The sequence below is a fragment of the Phalacrocorax carbo genome, chromosome 2, assembly GCF_963921805.1.
Source record: "Phalacrocorax carbo chromosome 2, bPhaCar2.1, whole genome shotgun sequence".
NCBI classification, from domain to species: Eukaryota; Metazoa; Chordata; class Aves; order Suliformes; family Phalacrocoracidae; genus Phalacrocorax; species Phalacrocorax carbo.
The window spans coordinates 115,285,875-115,298,663 of record NC_087514.1 but is presented as its reverse complement, the minus strand read 5'-3'; the positions used below and the strand labels follow the sequence as shown (position 1 = coordinate 115,298,663).

General features: G+C 42.9%; 1 protein-coding gene across 2 annotated transcripts in view; it reads right to left on the bottom strand.

The window, feature by feature from the left end:
- EEPD1 (endonuclease/exonuclease/phosphatase family domain containing 1) overlaps nucleotides 1-12,789 on the bottom strand; it is a 65,719-nt gene that overhangs the window by 18,703 nt on the left and 34,227 nt on the right. For both annotated transcript variants that reach the window (XM_064443940.1, XM_064443939.1), the window contains one exon: nucleotides 12,151-12,202. In XM_064443940.1, coding sequence (XP_064300010.1) covers nucleotides 12,151-12,202 — 52 coding nt within the window. The remainder of the gene's footprint in view (nucleotides 1-12,150; nucleotides 12,203-12,789) is intronic.

The window sequence follows — 12,789 nt, the reverse complement described above, 5'->3', positions numbered from 1 at the left end:
TTCAGCACAGTCAAATCCTCAACCGGTGTCTTTATTCAGAAATAATAGAGCACCTATAGGCACAGTCATCACCTCTACGTGCCTTTGCACGCTATGGACATACAGAGCTCATTTGTTGCGCTAATGTGCATGCATTCTGGGGTCCCAAGTCCTGGTCCTTCTGAAGGCAGGCACCTACAGGTTTTTCATCAACTCAAGCAGGACTCATTTTTTCCTGGAAAATGTGCTGCTTCTGCTTCTTAAAGAGGATCCCAGTAATTCAGACAGACACCCACAGAAGAAGGATTTTCTTCCTTGGGGGATCAGATTCTTAACTCCTAAATGAGTGCTCCAGGCACCACATTATGGACCGGAGAGCAAACATTTACCATACTGCAGCCCCGCTGCCCAGGAGCCACCTGGTGACCTGAACTCCCAGCTTTGCTGCAAACACCACTTCTAAGCTTAATACTTAAAAAAGGAAAGCTCTGGGATTGAGCTCCTCAGAGGAGATAGGATGAGGCAGGCTCAATTTTGAAGCCCAACTATACATAGGCGAGAAACGAAGCTGTCCATGTCCACTCTGCCTGCTTCAGAGGGGGATAATTCTGGGTCTGCAGAGAGGCACCACTCTGCTTACCCGAGCAGCATGGAAGCAAAGCATCAGAAGACTCTGTCATTTAGGCACCCCTGGGGTTAGACAGCAGCTAAATGACTCTTGGCAGAATTAGAAAGTTTTTCAAATGAAGACATCATTTCCCATGTCAGGTATCTAAGTCTCTTCATAAGCTTTGAACCAGCCCGTGGATGTGAATCCAGCTGGACACACGCCTCTCTCCTGCCGCTGCTGTGTTACTCACCCATTGTTCTTCATGAATGTGTGGGAAATAATTATGCTGATAAGCTTAACGTTATCTCAATTATCAAAAGTGTGTAATGATTTGTTTCCATATACAAACCTGTTTGAATCAAATCCGATTTTTTTTTTTAATTTGGTCTTTACAGGATCGGCTGGGGAGTGGTAGGAGCCTAAGTTTGTACCCCCATGTTATTTGCTTTCCCTTTCAAGTACCTATTTTGGAAAAATTTAGTGGTGAGTTTCTACACTGACCTCCCAGATGAATTACAGCTCACCACAGCCACCCAACTGCTGAATTTCCGAGAGGAAATTACAGTCTTTATCTTTGAATATATGATTTAAAAAAAAAAAACAACCAACCCAGCTTGTAGCTGCTAAAACCAGTTCTCTGCTCACCTTTAATCATAGTGTTCCCAGGACAACAATACAGATCATTCACTGGCATGTTCTCCTACCTTCATCCGAAACAAAAGTGGTTATTTATATAAACAGTGTCTTTTTATAGATCTTCAGAAGGAAGACATGGTAACCTTTGGTGCAGAGCAGTGAAAAAACAACAACTGAAGAGGCAATGCAATAACTCTCCTAACATGTTTTAAGTGCTGGGGCCACTAGTGAAGAATTACAGCATCCGCAACTACCTATTGTCAAAATGGGATATGTGTCATCTTTCATCCAGTTTTCCACTTAATGGTAAGGTGTCTTCACATATGCTTGATGGAAATTTATGCTGCCTTTTCCCTGTGGAAGACAGCACCCATATTTGCCAGCCTCCGTGTAGAAGTTCCATCGGTTGTTTTCTCATGTTTCCATTCACAAGCCCAGCTTTTTCCTTATACTTCAGGGACACTCATTTTGCAGAAGACATTTCCTACTACTTCTTTCCTTATCCTTAAGGACTTTTTTTTATTTTTAAACAGAATACAGGAATTCAGGCTCAAGAGATTGTCAAGGATGCTCACAAATCTTCGCAATTTATTCTTGAAGCCTTTTTAAGAGTGTTTTATTCTGCATAAGTAGGTGGTATAATCATTAACAGCAATAATGGCATGCTAAGGGAACTGATGTGATATAAAGAAGACTAAAAAGAAGCCCTCATGACTATGAGGCTATCATTTTCATCAGGCTGCTTTTACAAGAGATGAGTGGTTGATTTCAAACACTTTCCCTACGTTGTCATAAAACAGTCTGCTCAACTGGTTTGCTGTGCTCAATTCATAGCCACCCTACGACTAAATTATTTACTTATTACTATGTTGTCTGCTGTAGATACTCATGTGCTTTTCCAAGTATTTTTCCCCCCAACTCATTATTTCCAAAGCAGGGAAAAAAAGCTGCGTTTTGCTGCCACTTCTGCCACCAGAAATACATCTCTCTGGCAACACAGGTGTATGCTTAGGGAAGGTACCGTTGAGATTATTAGAGCAATGTGGCATCAGATATTTTAGAAATACTACTATAAGTGTAAAATTACAGCTACTCTTCAAGCAGTGACTGACACAGTGGGATCCAAGCCTTGCACAGAGTGAGCTATTGCACATTTACCCAGACCACACATACTTTGTTTTGACCCGTTACGGCCACCACTCTGCATGGCCATGGACTCTGCAGCAGGTACAGGAGACCTAAGCTATGTGCTCATTTGGACTACATAAAAGGCACCAGGCAACCAGGAGTCAGTGGCTTCCTGGCAACCCCTTTCTTTTTTTATCTTTTTGGGTTTTTTTGTTTTTTTTTTTTTTAATCCCTAGGCTGATTCTTTTCTCATGAAACATGAAACTCAGGAATCGATTTCTGCGGTGTGGTGTAAAACCATAACGCTGTGAGTTCAACCTTACTCACCCAGTATCCACCGGGACTACAGGAGGTGAAAATCAGTTTATCAGAACCTAGCCCTTAATATGGAAAGCAAATAGAAAATCATCCCATGAAACATGAGACCCAAAAGTGATAAGAAATAGTTTCTTGTTCACTAATTAAAAAAAAAAAAAAAAAAAAAAGAAGAAACAAACCAACCAGTGATCTATACTGATTTGCCAGGATCTCGATCTCCTTACCTGCATGTTGCCTTCGGCCAGAGGAAAAGAAGAAGGAAAAAGAATGTGCTAATACAAAAGAACAACAAACAAAACTGAAAGCGAACAGGGAAATCAATTTTATATGTTATTAATCAAGGAAAGCTGCGTAAGCATGTGTGATAACTAGGTCTCTCTCCTTACCCATGATAAAAATACACTCATTTCCAGGGGTGTTGGCAAGTGAGTTGGAGTTCTTTGTTGGTTTTGGTTTGGTTTTGGGGGTTTTTTTGGTTGGTTGTTTTTTTTTTTAGATTGTGCACTTCTGGCATATACATGGCAGTAAAGACAGATGGGACTGTGCTGATGTGCAGTATGAGAAGGAATAAGAGCAATGTGTTAAGAAAACTGCTGTGACACATGGAAAAAGGCACAGCTGTCACTATTACAAGGTCACAGTTTGGCCAACTCTACAGAGCCTTGAATCACAAATAGTTATTGACTGGCCACTTTGCTTCCATCCATTTCTTTCCTACTGTTAGTATTACTGTTTTCCCCAACTGATTTACATCTCTGCTTACAGCAAGCATTCTTTCCCATGGTAAGAACACAAAAACAAGAAAGAGAAAAATACATAATATGACTCACAACAATTGCCAGCCTCATATATTTATTCTTCCTTCAGGCATTGATTACACCACCATACAGGACACTGTGCCACCTCCTGTAAATTTATTTAAATGTCTTGTATTCTATTTCTTTAATTCTTTTTTTGGATGCTTATTATTAGGAGGATCTCTTCCAGGCTGCTACATTAGGACACGTCATCTCACCTTTTTAAAAAAAATCTCATACACATCTACATTCTTTTTCATACCTCTAGCCCTTAATTTAAAGAGCCTAATTTGATACTGCATCCTCTCTGACATAGCACATTATTTATTTATAGGTTTGCCTGAGTTTTCCCTCTTCACCCACTAGCAAGCCCTCCACAGAGTCTACGGGACTGTCCTCCAACCCCGACCAAAGTTCTGCTCTAACAGATGCAATGGACTCTGGCTGCCCACAGAGAGCAAATGCATTAAGTAATCCACATAAACTAACCAAAAATTATTTGGGCTGACATTAAAACTATGTCAGTCTATGAAAAAGGGAAAAAACCCACCCTTCCCCAAAATTGCTGACTGTTCAGAACTGGTCCTGTTCCATGAACTTGCTTTGCATTCTGCCATCTTCTAGAAGCAAGCCAGGGGAAAAAAGGACTAAGGACCGCTATTTACTTCTACCACCCACGAACAAAATTTAAAATACATGCCAGCATTTGTAAACACATATTTGCTCTTTCTCCTAGTTCTGGAAGTGTAGAGAATAATTTTACTAATGGGTAAGTTTGGCTTCTGTCCAGGGATAGGACTAGTTGCCTCACAAAGGAATGCTAAGCTCATTTAACGAGCAGTCTCCATACCACCACTTCTCCAAGAGGCACAGCTCTAGGCAAGGAGAGGGCAACACCTGAAGGACAGCATTTTAAGAGCAACCCACGTTCTCCATGACTCCCAGTGATGTGTATTGCCTGGCTTCTAGTGTTTTGTTCTTTGAAGTCCACTGATGATCAGAAAAGAGACAGGCAATGCAACTAAAGGAAAAAAAAAATCCAACCAAGATCAAAGATGCCAGACATACTAGTAGATTAGAGACTGTGCTGCTAATGGTGCTGTCCACTTGACAATAGTTTGCAGCAGAAGGGAAAGACAAAGTAGTCATAGGTTCCCTGCAGAGAGCTACTGAAATTATCATGGAGCCAGCCAGAGCCATAAGGTCCACCCATACATCTCCTTAAACTTCTAGCCACCTAGATCCCTCCTAGAGAAAGAAGGAAAAGAAGTGAAAGGCCAAAGGCAAATACTGTACAGCTGCAGGGTTCCTAAGTCCATTTAGTGGATGGGAGAAGCCTCCCATATTCTAAGAAATGATGTCAACATTGTTTCCAGCTCCACTCAGCCAAAAATGGTTCCTTCACAACAGCAGCTATACTCCCCTCCACCCTGAGATTTCTTGACCCCAGGTGGGGGAAGTCTGGAAAAAAGACTTTGCACCCCTGATTATTACCTGCACTCAGATAAACAAGCAAGACAAGGGAAAGAGATAGTGGGAAATGTAGGAAGGGTGTGGGAGAGCAGAAGGGCAAGTAATAGGGAATAAGGTAAGGAAAAGAATTAAAATAAACCCAGTTCGATGATTTGGAGTAATCTCCTTTCACTCTGTAGTGGTCAGTCATTGACCCCATGGTGGCTTTGAATGAACAGGGCAGGGGGACCTACTTCAGCTGATGAATTATGCTGAAGTCTGTCCCAAGGCTGAATTAGGCAAAGGGTACGGTGAGAGGCTTGATTCCACCTCTCTTCTCTGGGAATGGGGAAGGGAAAAATGAGACAGCAACAGGGCTGGAAGGCATAGATCAAAGGTCCCGAGTGAGTCAGTGGCCAAGTCTACATCTCCTTTTCCTGTTCTCTGAAAGTGAGACCGCTGTTTCCTTATCTGACTCTAGAGGACATCCAAATGTACTTAGGTTTCAAAGAGGTCAACGTTTTTCTGGAAAGGACAGTTCTAAGAAAAGGCAGTAAAGGTAACTCATTTACAGCAACTAATTAATTTGTTGCCAATTGCCTTACAATCTTTTTTTAATCCATAGCTCCAAAGCAAAGCAAGATTGCAAGACAGGGCTCACACTGTACAGGAGGACTATGGCTTCTAAAAATACACACACAAAGGCCCAGTCCTGAACCAACTGCATTTCTGGGGTACATGTTGAAACAATTCACATCAAAGAGGAAGGATCATCTTGGCATTAGAAGAGTGCCTGAGACTCAGGAGACTGAGGTTCATTTCCCAACTCTGTTTGGAGTCGGTCATCTTAGGCGACTTTGCCAAAATCATGTGATTTCCTTGCAACTCCAGCACTCCTCCATAAATCAAGGATAACCCAAATTCTTCCCTGCTTCTCTGGGACTGCTGCATGATTGCACTCTCCATAAAACTAAACAGCAGCAACAGTGCAGGATATTTTGGCTGCACAGGCAACAGATACATTCCAGATGGTCCAGTCCTAGTAGCTGCAGAGCTTAGACAGCAATGGTAGACCCTCACCCTGAAGGGGGGGAGTGTCAGCAGCCCTTCCGTGCTCTTCCTTCAGGAGACATTGATGGTAGCTCCCATGCCAGTGCCGGCTTATACACAGGGAATAATGTTTGCCTGCAAGGGCAGCATTGACTGCATGACCAGCTACTTGGTGGTTGGTGGACGAGAAAATGGTGATGGGCCAGATAAATGGCCTCAGGTGACCAGCTGCTCCACGTCAAGGCATATTACAGCTCACTTTCAACTGCCCTAGCAAATGCACCAACATATTTATATCTATGCAAGCAAGAAGCGATGTGCCTATGCTTACCCTTGCAAATGGAAAATGGCACCTCTCTCAAACACCAAAAGCTCGTAGGATAACCTTTCACAAATAAACAACCTGCTCTGCTCCGAGAGGGATTTTATAAAGAACAGAGATTACAATGGGCTTAATCATGATTAAACACTGATCTGGCTCAATCTACTCAAAAGCAGACAAAAGATAAATAAAAACTCCAGCAGATGCATTTCATACTGGAAATTCTGGAACCTCAATTGACGTCATACTTTTTATGTTCAGATAATATCTGGAGGAAACAGTACACTGGATCAAGAAAACAAAAGCAAATTTCTAGTTAAAATTCTCCGTGCTCTGTGTAGAAAGGAGAAGGCTACAGCAGGGAATACACAGCGCAGCTCAGCATTTTATGAACCTGTTTTTGACTGTAGCTGAAATTGCGCTATTAGAGTGATGCCACTAGAAAGAAAGTAGCACTCCCTTTTGTCTTCATCTCCTGGGTCCTACTCTGTAAAAGTGGGCAATATTAGCCATCGCATTTCCCCTCAGACAAAAGCTGCTTCTGATCGTTAATTTTCTTTTACTAAAATAATGCCACCTCCTCAATGTCACCCCAGTTGTGGTGCATTGATTTTCAGGCACAGTATGAAAATTCTGCATGATGGGAAGGGGTTGCATCTAGCAAACATCTCCCAAATACAGACATCTGGTCTTTCCTATGGGTAAGGAAACCCAGGAAACAGATTCCACATCAGAGGAGACAACTCCAGCCATCAGTACTGCTAAGGGAGGTGGAAAAAGTAAAAAAAAATGAGCACAGATCCTAGGGATTGCTTGTTTACAGTGCCAAGCTTCCCATTTTATTCAACAGGATAAAAATATTCTCTTTGAGGAATGAGAAATAACTCTTCATATGGGTGGTGGTGGTGGTGTACAGGGGGGAGGAATTTCAGATTTTTTTCATTCTATCATCCTAACTATTCATGTCCACACCAGCAGAAATGCCCAATGGATGACCACATAAGAGCTGGCCAGCAGACAGAAAAGATCGCCTCCTTGTATTAAGACAGCTAGAAGGTACGTCACTGTCACTCCTGGTGCCCAGCTAATGTATCCTGTGCTTCACAGCTACAGGACTTCTACTTCCAAACGCCGGGTGAAAGATTTTCAATCCTTTTTGATTTGTGACCTCCAAAAATCTTCTCCAGGGAAGGCGAAAATCCCCATATAGACAATGTAAGCCTACTGATAATTACTTTGTTCTTCTCACTTTCTTTTCACTGACCTCTTGGACGTAGCTCACAGTGCACAAATTTGCCACCTCCGGCACAGACAAGACCTTGATAGCGAAACCTATCCTGATTTTCAAGCTGAAAGTTATCAACTTCAAGAACATCATCCCTGAACAAAATCACAATTCTCACCCCAACTCCTACCATGCTTCAGCCCACCCAGCATCTCTCTCATGCCAGCATAGATAGATCACTTCCAACTTTAAGCAGAACAAGCATCATTTTGCAGATGAACTCCATGCTTTGCCAACCTGCTGAATCAGAGTTGTGCAATTTGCATTTCTTAGATGAGAAGCCAAACCGCTCTGTCTTTGGAGTCAAGTGGACAGTCCTTTCTCATCCCCAGTAACAGCAGATGCACTTGCTTATTAGTACACAAATAGGAAACTAATAGGTTACAGTTGCTTGTTCCCCAAGCAGGCTTACCTTATAAAAAGATGTCAGGAGGTTACTAAATATAACGTTGCTGTACAGACTATTTCACTTTCCTCAATAACCTACCTCTGAAGGAAAAATGAGTTCAAGAGCCTGTGTTAACATCTGAAAGGTGCAGGGGGGAACATCTGATGGAATGCAAAGAATATTTTTATTTTTCTTACAATATGGATGACTCTTCCTGCACATCTTACTGGCATCAAGCACCAATGAAAACAATCATTTTGGCATACTTGTTGCCTATGGAAAGGGACTACGGATTTAAATGCTATAACAGCAACCAATGTGAAATGTCACCTGGCCAGGCAGTTCAATCTGCTAATTACTTAAACAGACTTATTTTTAAACTATAAAAACAGCATGTTCCTCAGAAGAATTATTTTTTCCCCTTCCCCAAATAAATACAATTAAGACCTGCCAAGTGGAGTTCTTCATCTGCAATTAAGGACTTCCCAAAATTAGACCAAGTAAAGTACTCAAAAACACATTGGGGTTGGAGTGTCCCTGGGGGTCTCTCCCAGAACTGTGCTTCTGGAAGAGGAAGAGACGCTTCATGCAGGACACAGCGCCAACTAACCTGCATGCCTGAGATACTTCTTCCTAAAGCCTGAGTGGCCTTGAACCCTTTCAGGGACGAGGCTGCCACGACCGCAAGCCCTCTCTTGGCATCTCGCCATCTGTGTTCATTACTGCCCCCAGCATCCGGTAGCAGCACTTCTGAAGCAAAGCATGCACAGCAACACAATCCCACGGCAGCTGGGGCAAGCTCAGCGAGGAGGGAGGGGGAAGCAAACAGATCAATTTGAAGGTTCAAGGTAAGACAAAATGCAGGTAAACACGCACGTAGTTTTAACCTGCTGGTGAGACCGCTCTCACGTGGAGTACGTGCTAGAATGGGTCTGATGGGCTACAGCCAAAATAAATGCAAACATGCCCATCCCTGACCCAGAATTTTCTCCGGGTAAAGACTCCTGTTCTTCTTATGTGACCTGGTCTTGTTTCACCAAGATGAATTATTATTTTCCCATTCCCACAGCAAGCGTGGTGCTGGGGTCCAGCTCCACAAGCAGCACCCCCCTTCTGCAGTGCTTACAGGTGCCCATGGCACCCTAGAGAAACAAACCAGCTGATAAGCAGCATCCAAGGGTCAGACAAGCTTGTCCCGAGCCAGGATGAGCTGTAATTAAACCCAACCAATCATCCCTTTGGTCTTGACAACTCCAGGCATAAATGCAGCCAAGGGTGGCAGATTTTTGGCTTAAAGGGTCATTTTGGCCAAATTTGCCAAAACATTAGGGTTTAGGAAATTAAACAACTATAGTTTTTGCATGACACAAAGCTTCTCACAGTGTGATCAATTTATTTTCAATGGCCAAAGTGGGAAAAACATTTAAAGATCATAAAATATCTAAGATAGTCAGAATGGCATTAAACCCTGTCGCTGTAAGCAATCAGTAAATAACTGATGTGTAGCTTTTGAAGCACAGCAGCGCTCCACTACACGAGGGCAAAGCTTTCCACGACACACCCACAGGAGCTAGCCATCTTCTCAAGACCCCAACAGTTCAAGTAGGTTCTCCCAGCCTGCTCCGACAGCCTGTTGCTTCCTGTGCCTCACCTCCCAGACTGTCATCCCATCTCAAAAAGGTGATGGTAAACTGTGTTTTGCAGTGCCAGATCATTTTCTGATACTGTCTCAAGGCCCTGTTTCTCAAGAGACTCACTACGCATGCGCTTAACTTCCATGTGATTTGATTTAATGGAGCTAGTCTGCAGCACGAACACTAGTGTGTGCCCATAAGCCTTTTCAGGGGGCACTGCTGCTCACCAGCGTGCTTCTACTCACTCTGGGTTTCCATGCAAGTATGAAAAATATATAACAACACTTGCAAAGCCGAGCATTGGATTTTAGAAATAATAAGGTTACAAATGTTCAAAAGCATCTATGACAGACTAGAGAGTGTCCTATAGGAAAAAGCACTTTCAGGTTATCATATCCATAGCTAGCTTTAAGAAAACTTCCCTTCAAAAACCAGAAAAATCCAATCTTGCAATGAATATTAAAATATTATCATTTAATAATATTCTGTATTCCTGCAATATAATGCAGATAAATAATGATATACAAATACAAAACTCAGCATGTGTTCTCAAAACCAGACTCTCCAAGCCGGCCGGACAAAGGATTTTGTTCCAGTCTACTTTCTTCCCCCTCCTGTATTTAAAAAATAAAGACAGCAAATTTCTTTGAACTTACATAATTCCACCCTGTTATTTTCCAGAGGGCTAAACTGGCCTTTTAAATTCTTTAAGCTTGGCATTGTATGAAAGCAGATATCAAATACTCAGAGAGCTCAATTTAGAAAGATCACTTCTCAGAGGCTGAACCTTTCTGAAGAGCTTCCTGCAGAGCTCTAGACAATGCCTCAAACATTCCCATTCCCACCAGGCTGAGGTCACTTGCCCCTGCCAAGCCATGTTTTAGGAGGCATTGGGCCAAAGGGAGGTTCAGGCCCGACAGAAAGGTGAGACGTGTACAGGGTGTGAGGTGCCAGGGAAGCCAACTGCTGCAAACAACAATGATTTGTGAATATTAACCTGTTTTGCACAATGAGTGGTTGAGAACCATGTCAACAAACTGCAGTATCACCTGCCTAGTCCTCTGTCACTGCCTTTTACAAAAACCACCTCTTCAGGTCAAAAATCTCAGTTCACCAAAGCCAATGAAGAGATGCCTCCCTTGAATTAACTGGGTTGTACCTAGGACCTCTGTGAAACGCATCTCCAGGCAGTGGCAAAGCACAAGGCTGAAGCACCCACTGCTACCGGATTTCACTGTACCCAGTACTTCTAGAGTACCCAGCAGATGTAGCCATGGCCATCTGGCTTTAAAACAGTGCTGCAGGACCTTCTTCTTCACAAACACAGGATGCACTTCAGGCAGGAGAAGGTTTCCTCCTTCCTCGCCAAGCCTTGCCGGGTCGCTCATAGGTACAGAGGGGCTGCTTGGGTCAGCAGCAGCTCAATACCTGCCATAAGGTAGCAGTTTTCTCAGCAGGGCTCTGAATCCAATTGTTTTCTTTGAATCCTACAAGACTCTCATATTTCCATGCTGCCTCCAGGCTGGCTCCTTGGTCTTCCAGATGAAGGAGCTGGTGCAGAAAGTGAAGGAAACCCACCGGTCCCAGCACGGGCACTGGGAGTCCAGCCCTACCCTTGGGGTCAGCAAAATCACAAAACAATAAGAAATGCAACATTTGGTCCTTCATGCAGAAGGAAATAATCTATAGGGTACTGCTGTATTTGCAATACCCTTGGCTGAAGAGCAAAACCACGGTTTATTATTTACAAACCCTCCAGCCTTTTGTGGCTACTGTTTTTGCTGTGGCTCCGCAGGTGGGATCTCAGGCTGCTGAGGCACTGGTGCCTTGTCTAAGCCAACAGGAGGTCTTAGGCACTGGACCAGGGGGATGCACCCCCTGAACAGAACCACACTGCTTGGATGATGGAAGCCATCGGCTCCACACAGCTCCTCCTCTCTGTCCCGCACACAGCAAAGCACAGGCTGTTTGCAAACCCCACCATCACTGGGACAGTCAATGGACGGCACATCCCTCAGCTCCTTGGAAGGCCAGGCTTATAGGCAGGCCTATCTCTGCACAAGGCAGGCTCAGGCTAACAGACACCATATACTCAGCCAGTGTTGTTAGGGCTGATGTTGAGTAGCTGGCTGCTTTGATCCCTTCACTGCTAAATTAAACCACATTTCTGCCAAGGCACCTCCTGCCACTTTTCTGAGCTGGATGTTCAAAAGGGGCTCCTCAGACACTCTTTCTGCTCCAGACATTCATCTTTGTTGGTTCAAATCATCTACTTATCTTAGCTGTTAGCAAGGAACTGATTTCAAGAAAGCTAATACGAGCAGGCTAGAGGCATTGCTTACCCGAAGACCACCATGAAATCAGAAAACACCAAAAGCCTGTGGCCACCTTGGACAAAAGGTCACCCCTCTGACTTCACGTATATCTAGCTAGGGAGATGTCCAATTTTATGCTGCATAACTTTCTATAAAGTTAGGATCCCTGACTAACACAGAGGGCTTTAAGAGCTTAAATGTATTATGACAGTTGTATTGGATATATTTTTAAATACCTTTTCCAGCGCTTCTCTATCGACCAGCTCCTGCACAGCCAAAAGCTTGATACTGTAAGAAAAAACAGAGAGAAAAAAAGAATGAATCACTCCATTGCAAGCATTACAGAAACAAAAGTAACAGCAGAACTGATGCTCTTTTTTTATCTTCTCAGTTCACAAAAGAGTCTATAAAGGTACAGATACAAAAAGTGCTCAGGATATAATAAACCAAAGGAAGAGAGATCCAGTGTTAACTTTGTTTTGAATTAGCTGCACCCAAAAGATTCTCTGGCTTCCAACTTAAAAGCATATTTGAATTCACCTTACAGAGAAACTGCATTAATCATTACAATTTTAATACCCTAAATTAACACTGAAGGTTCTTTGGAAAGACAAACCCAGAGAAAGACACTAAACATTTCTATCATTTTTAGTCAGCTTTGTTCTTCAGTATCAACAGGTTTCTATGAGTCCCATGACAGTCATTCCTGGGGATTTACAATATTATATATAAGGTACTGTAACTAAGACAACCCAGATCAAGAAATTTGAGGGGGATACAACTGAAATGTGCATAAGTGTGTGAAAGTAGGGTAGAGAGAAAATCCATAATTATTATTCTTGCAATGCCATATGCTAATCAACCCCAAATTTCTT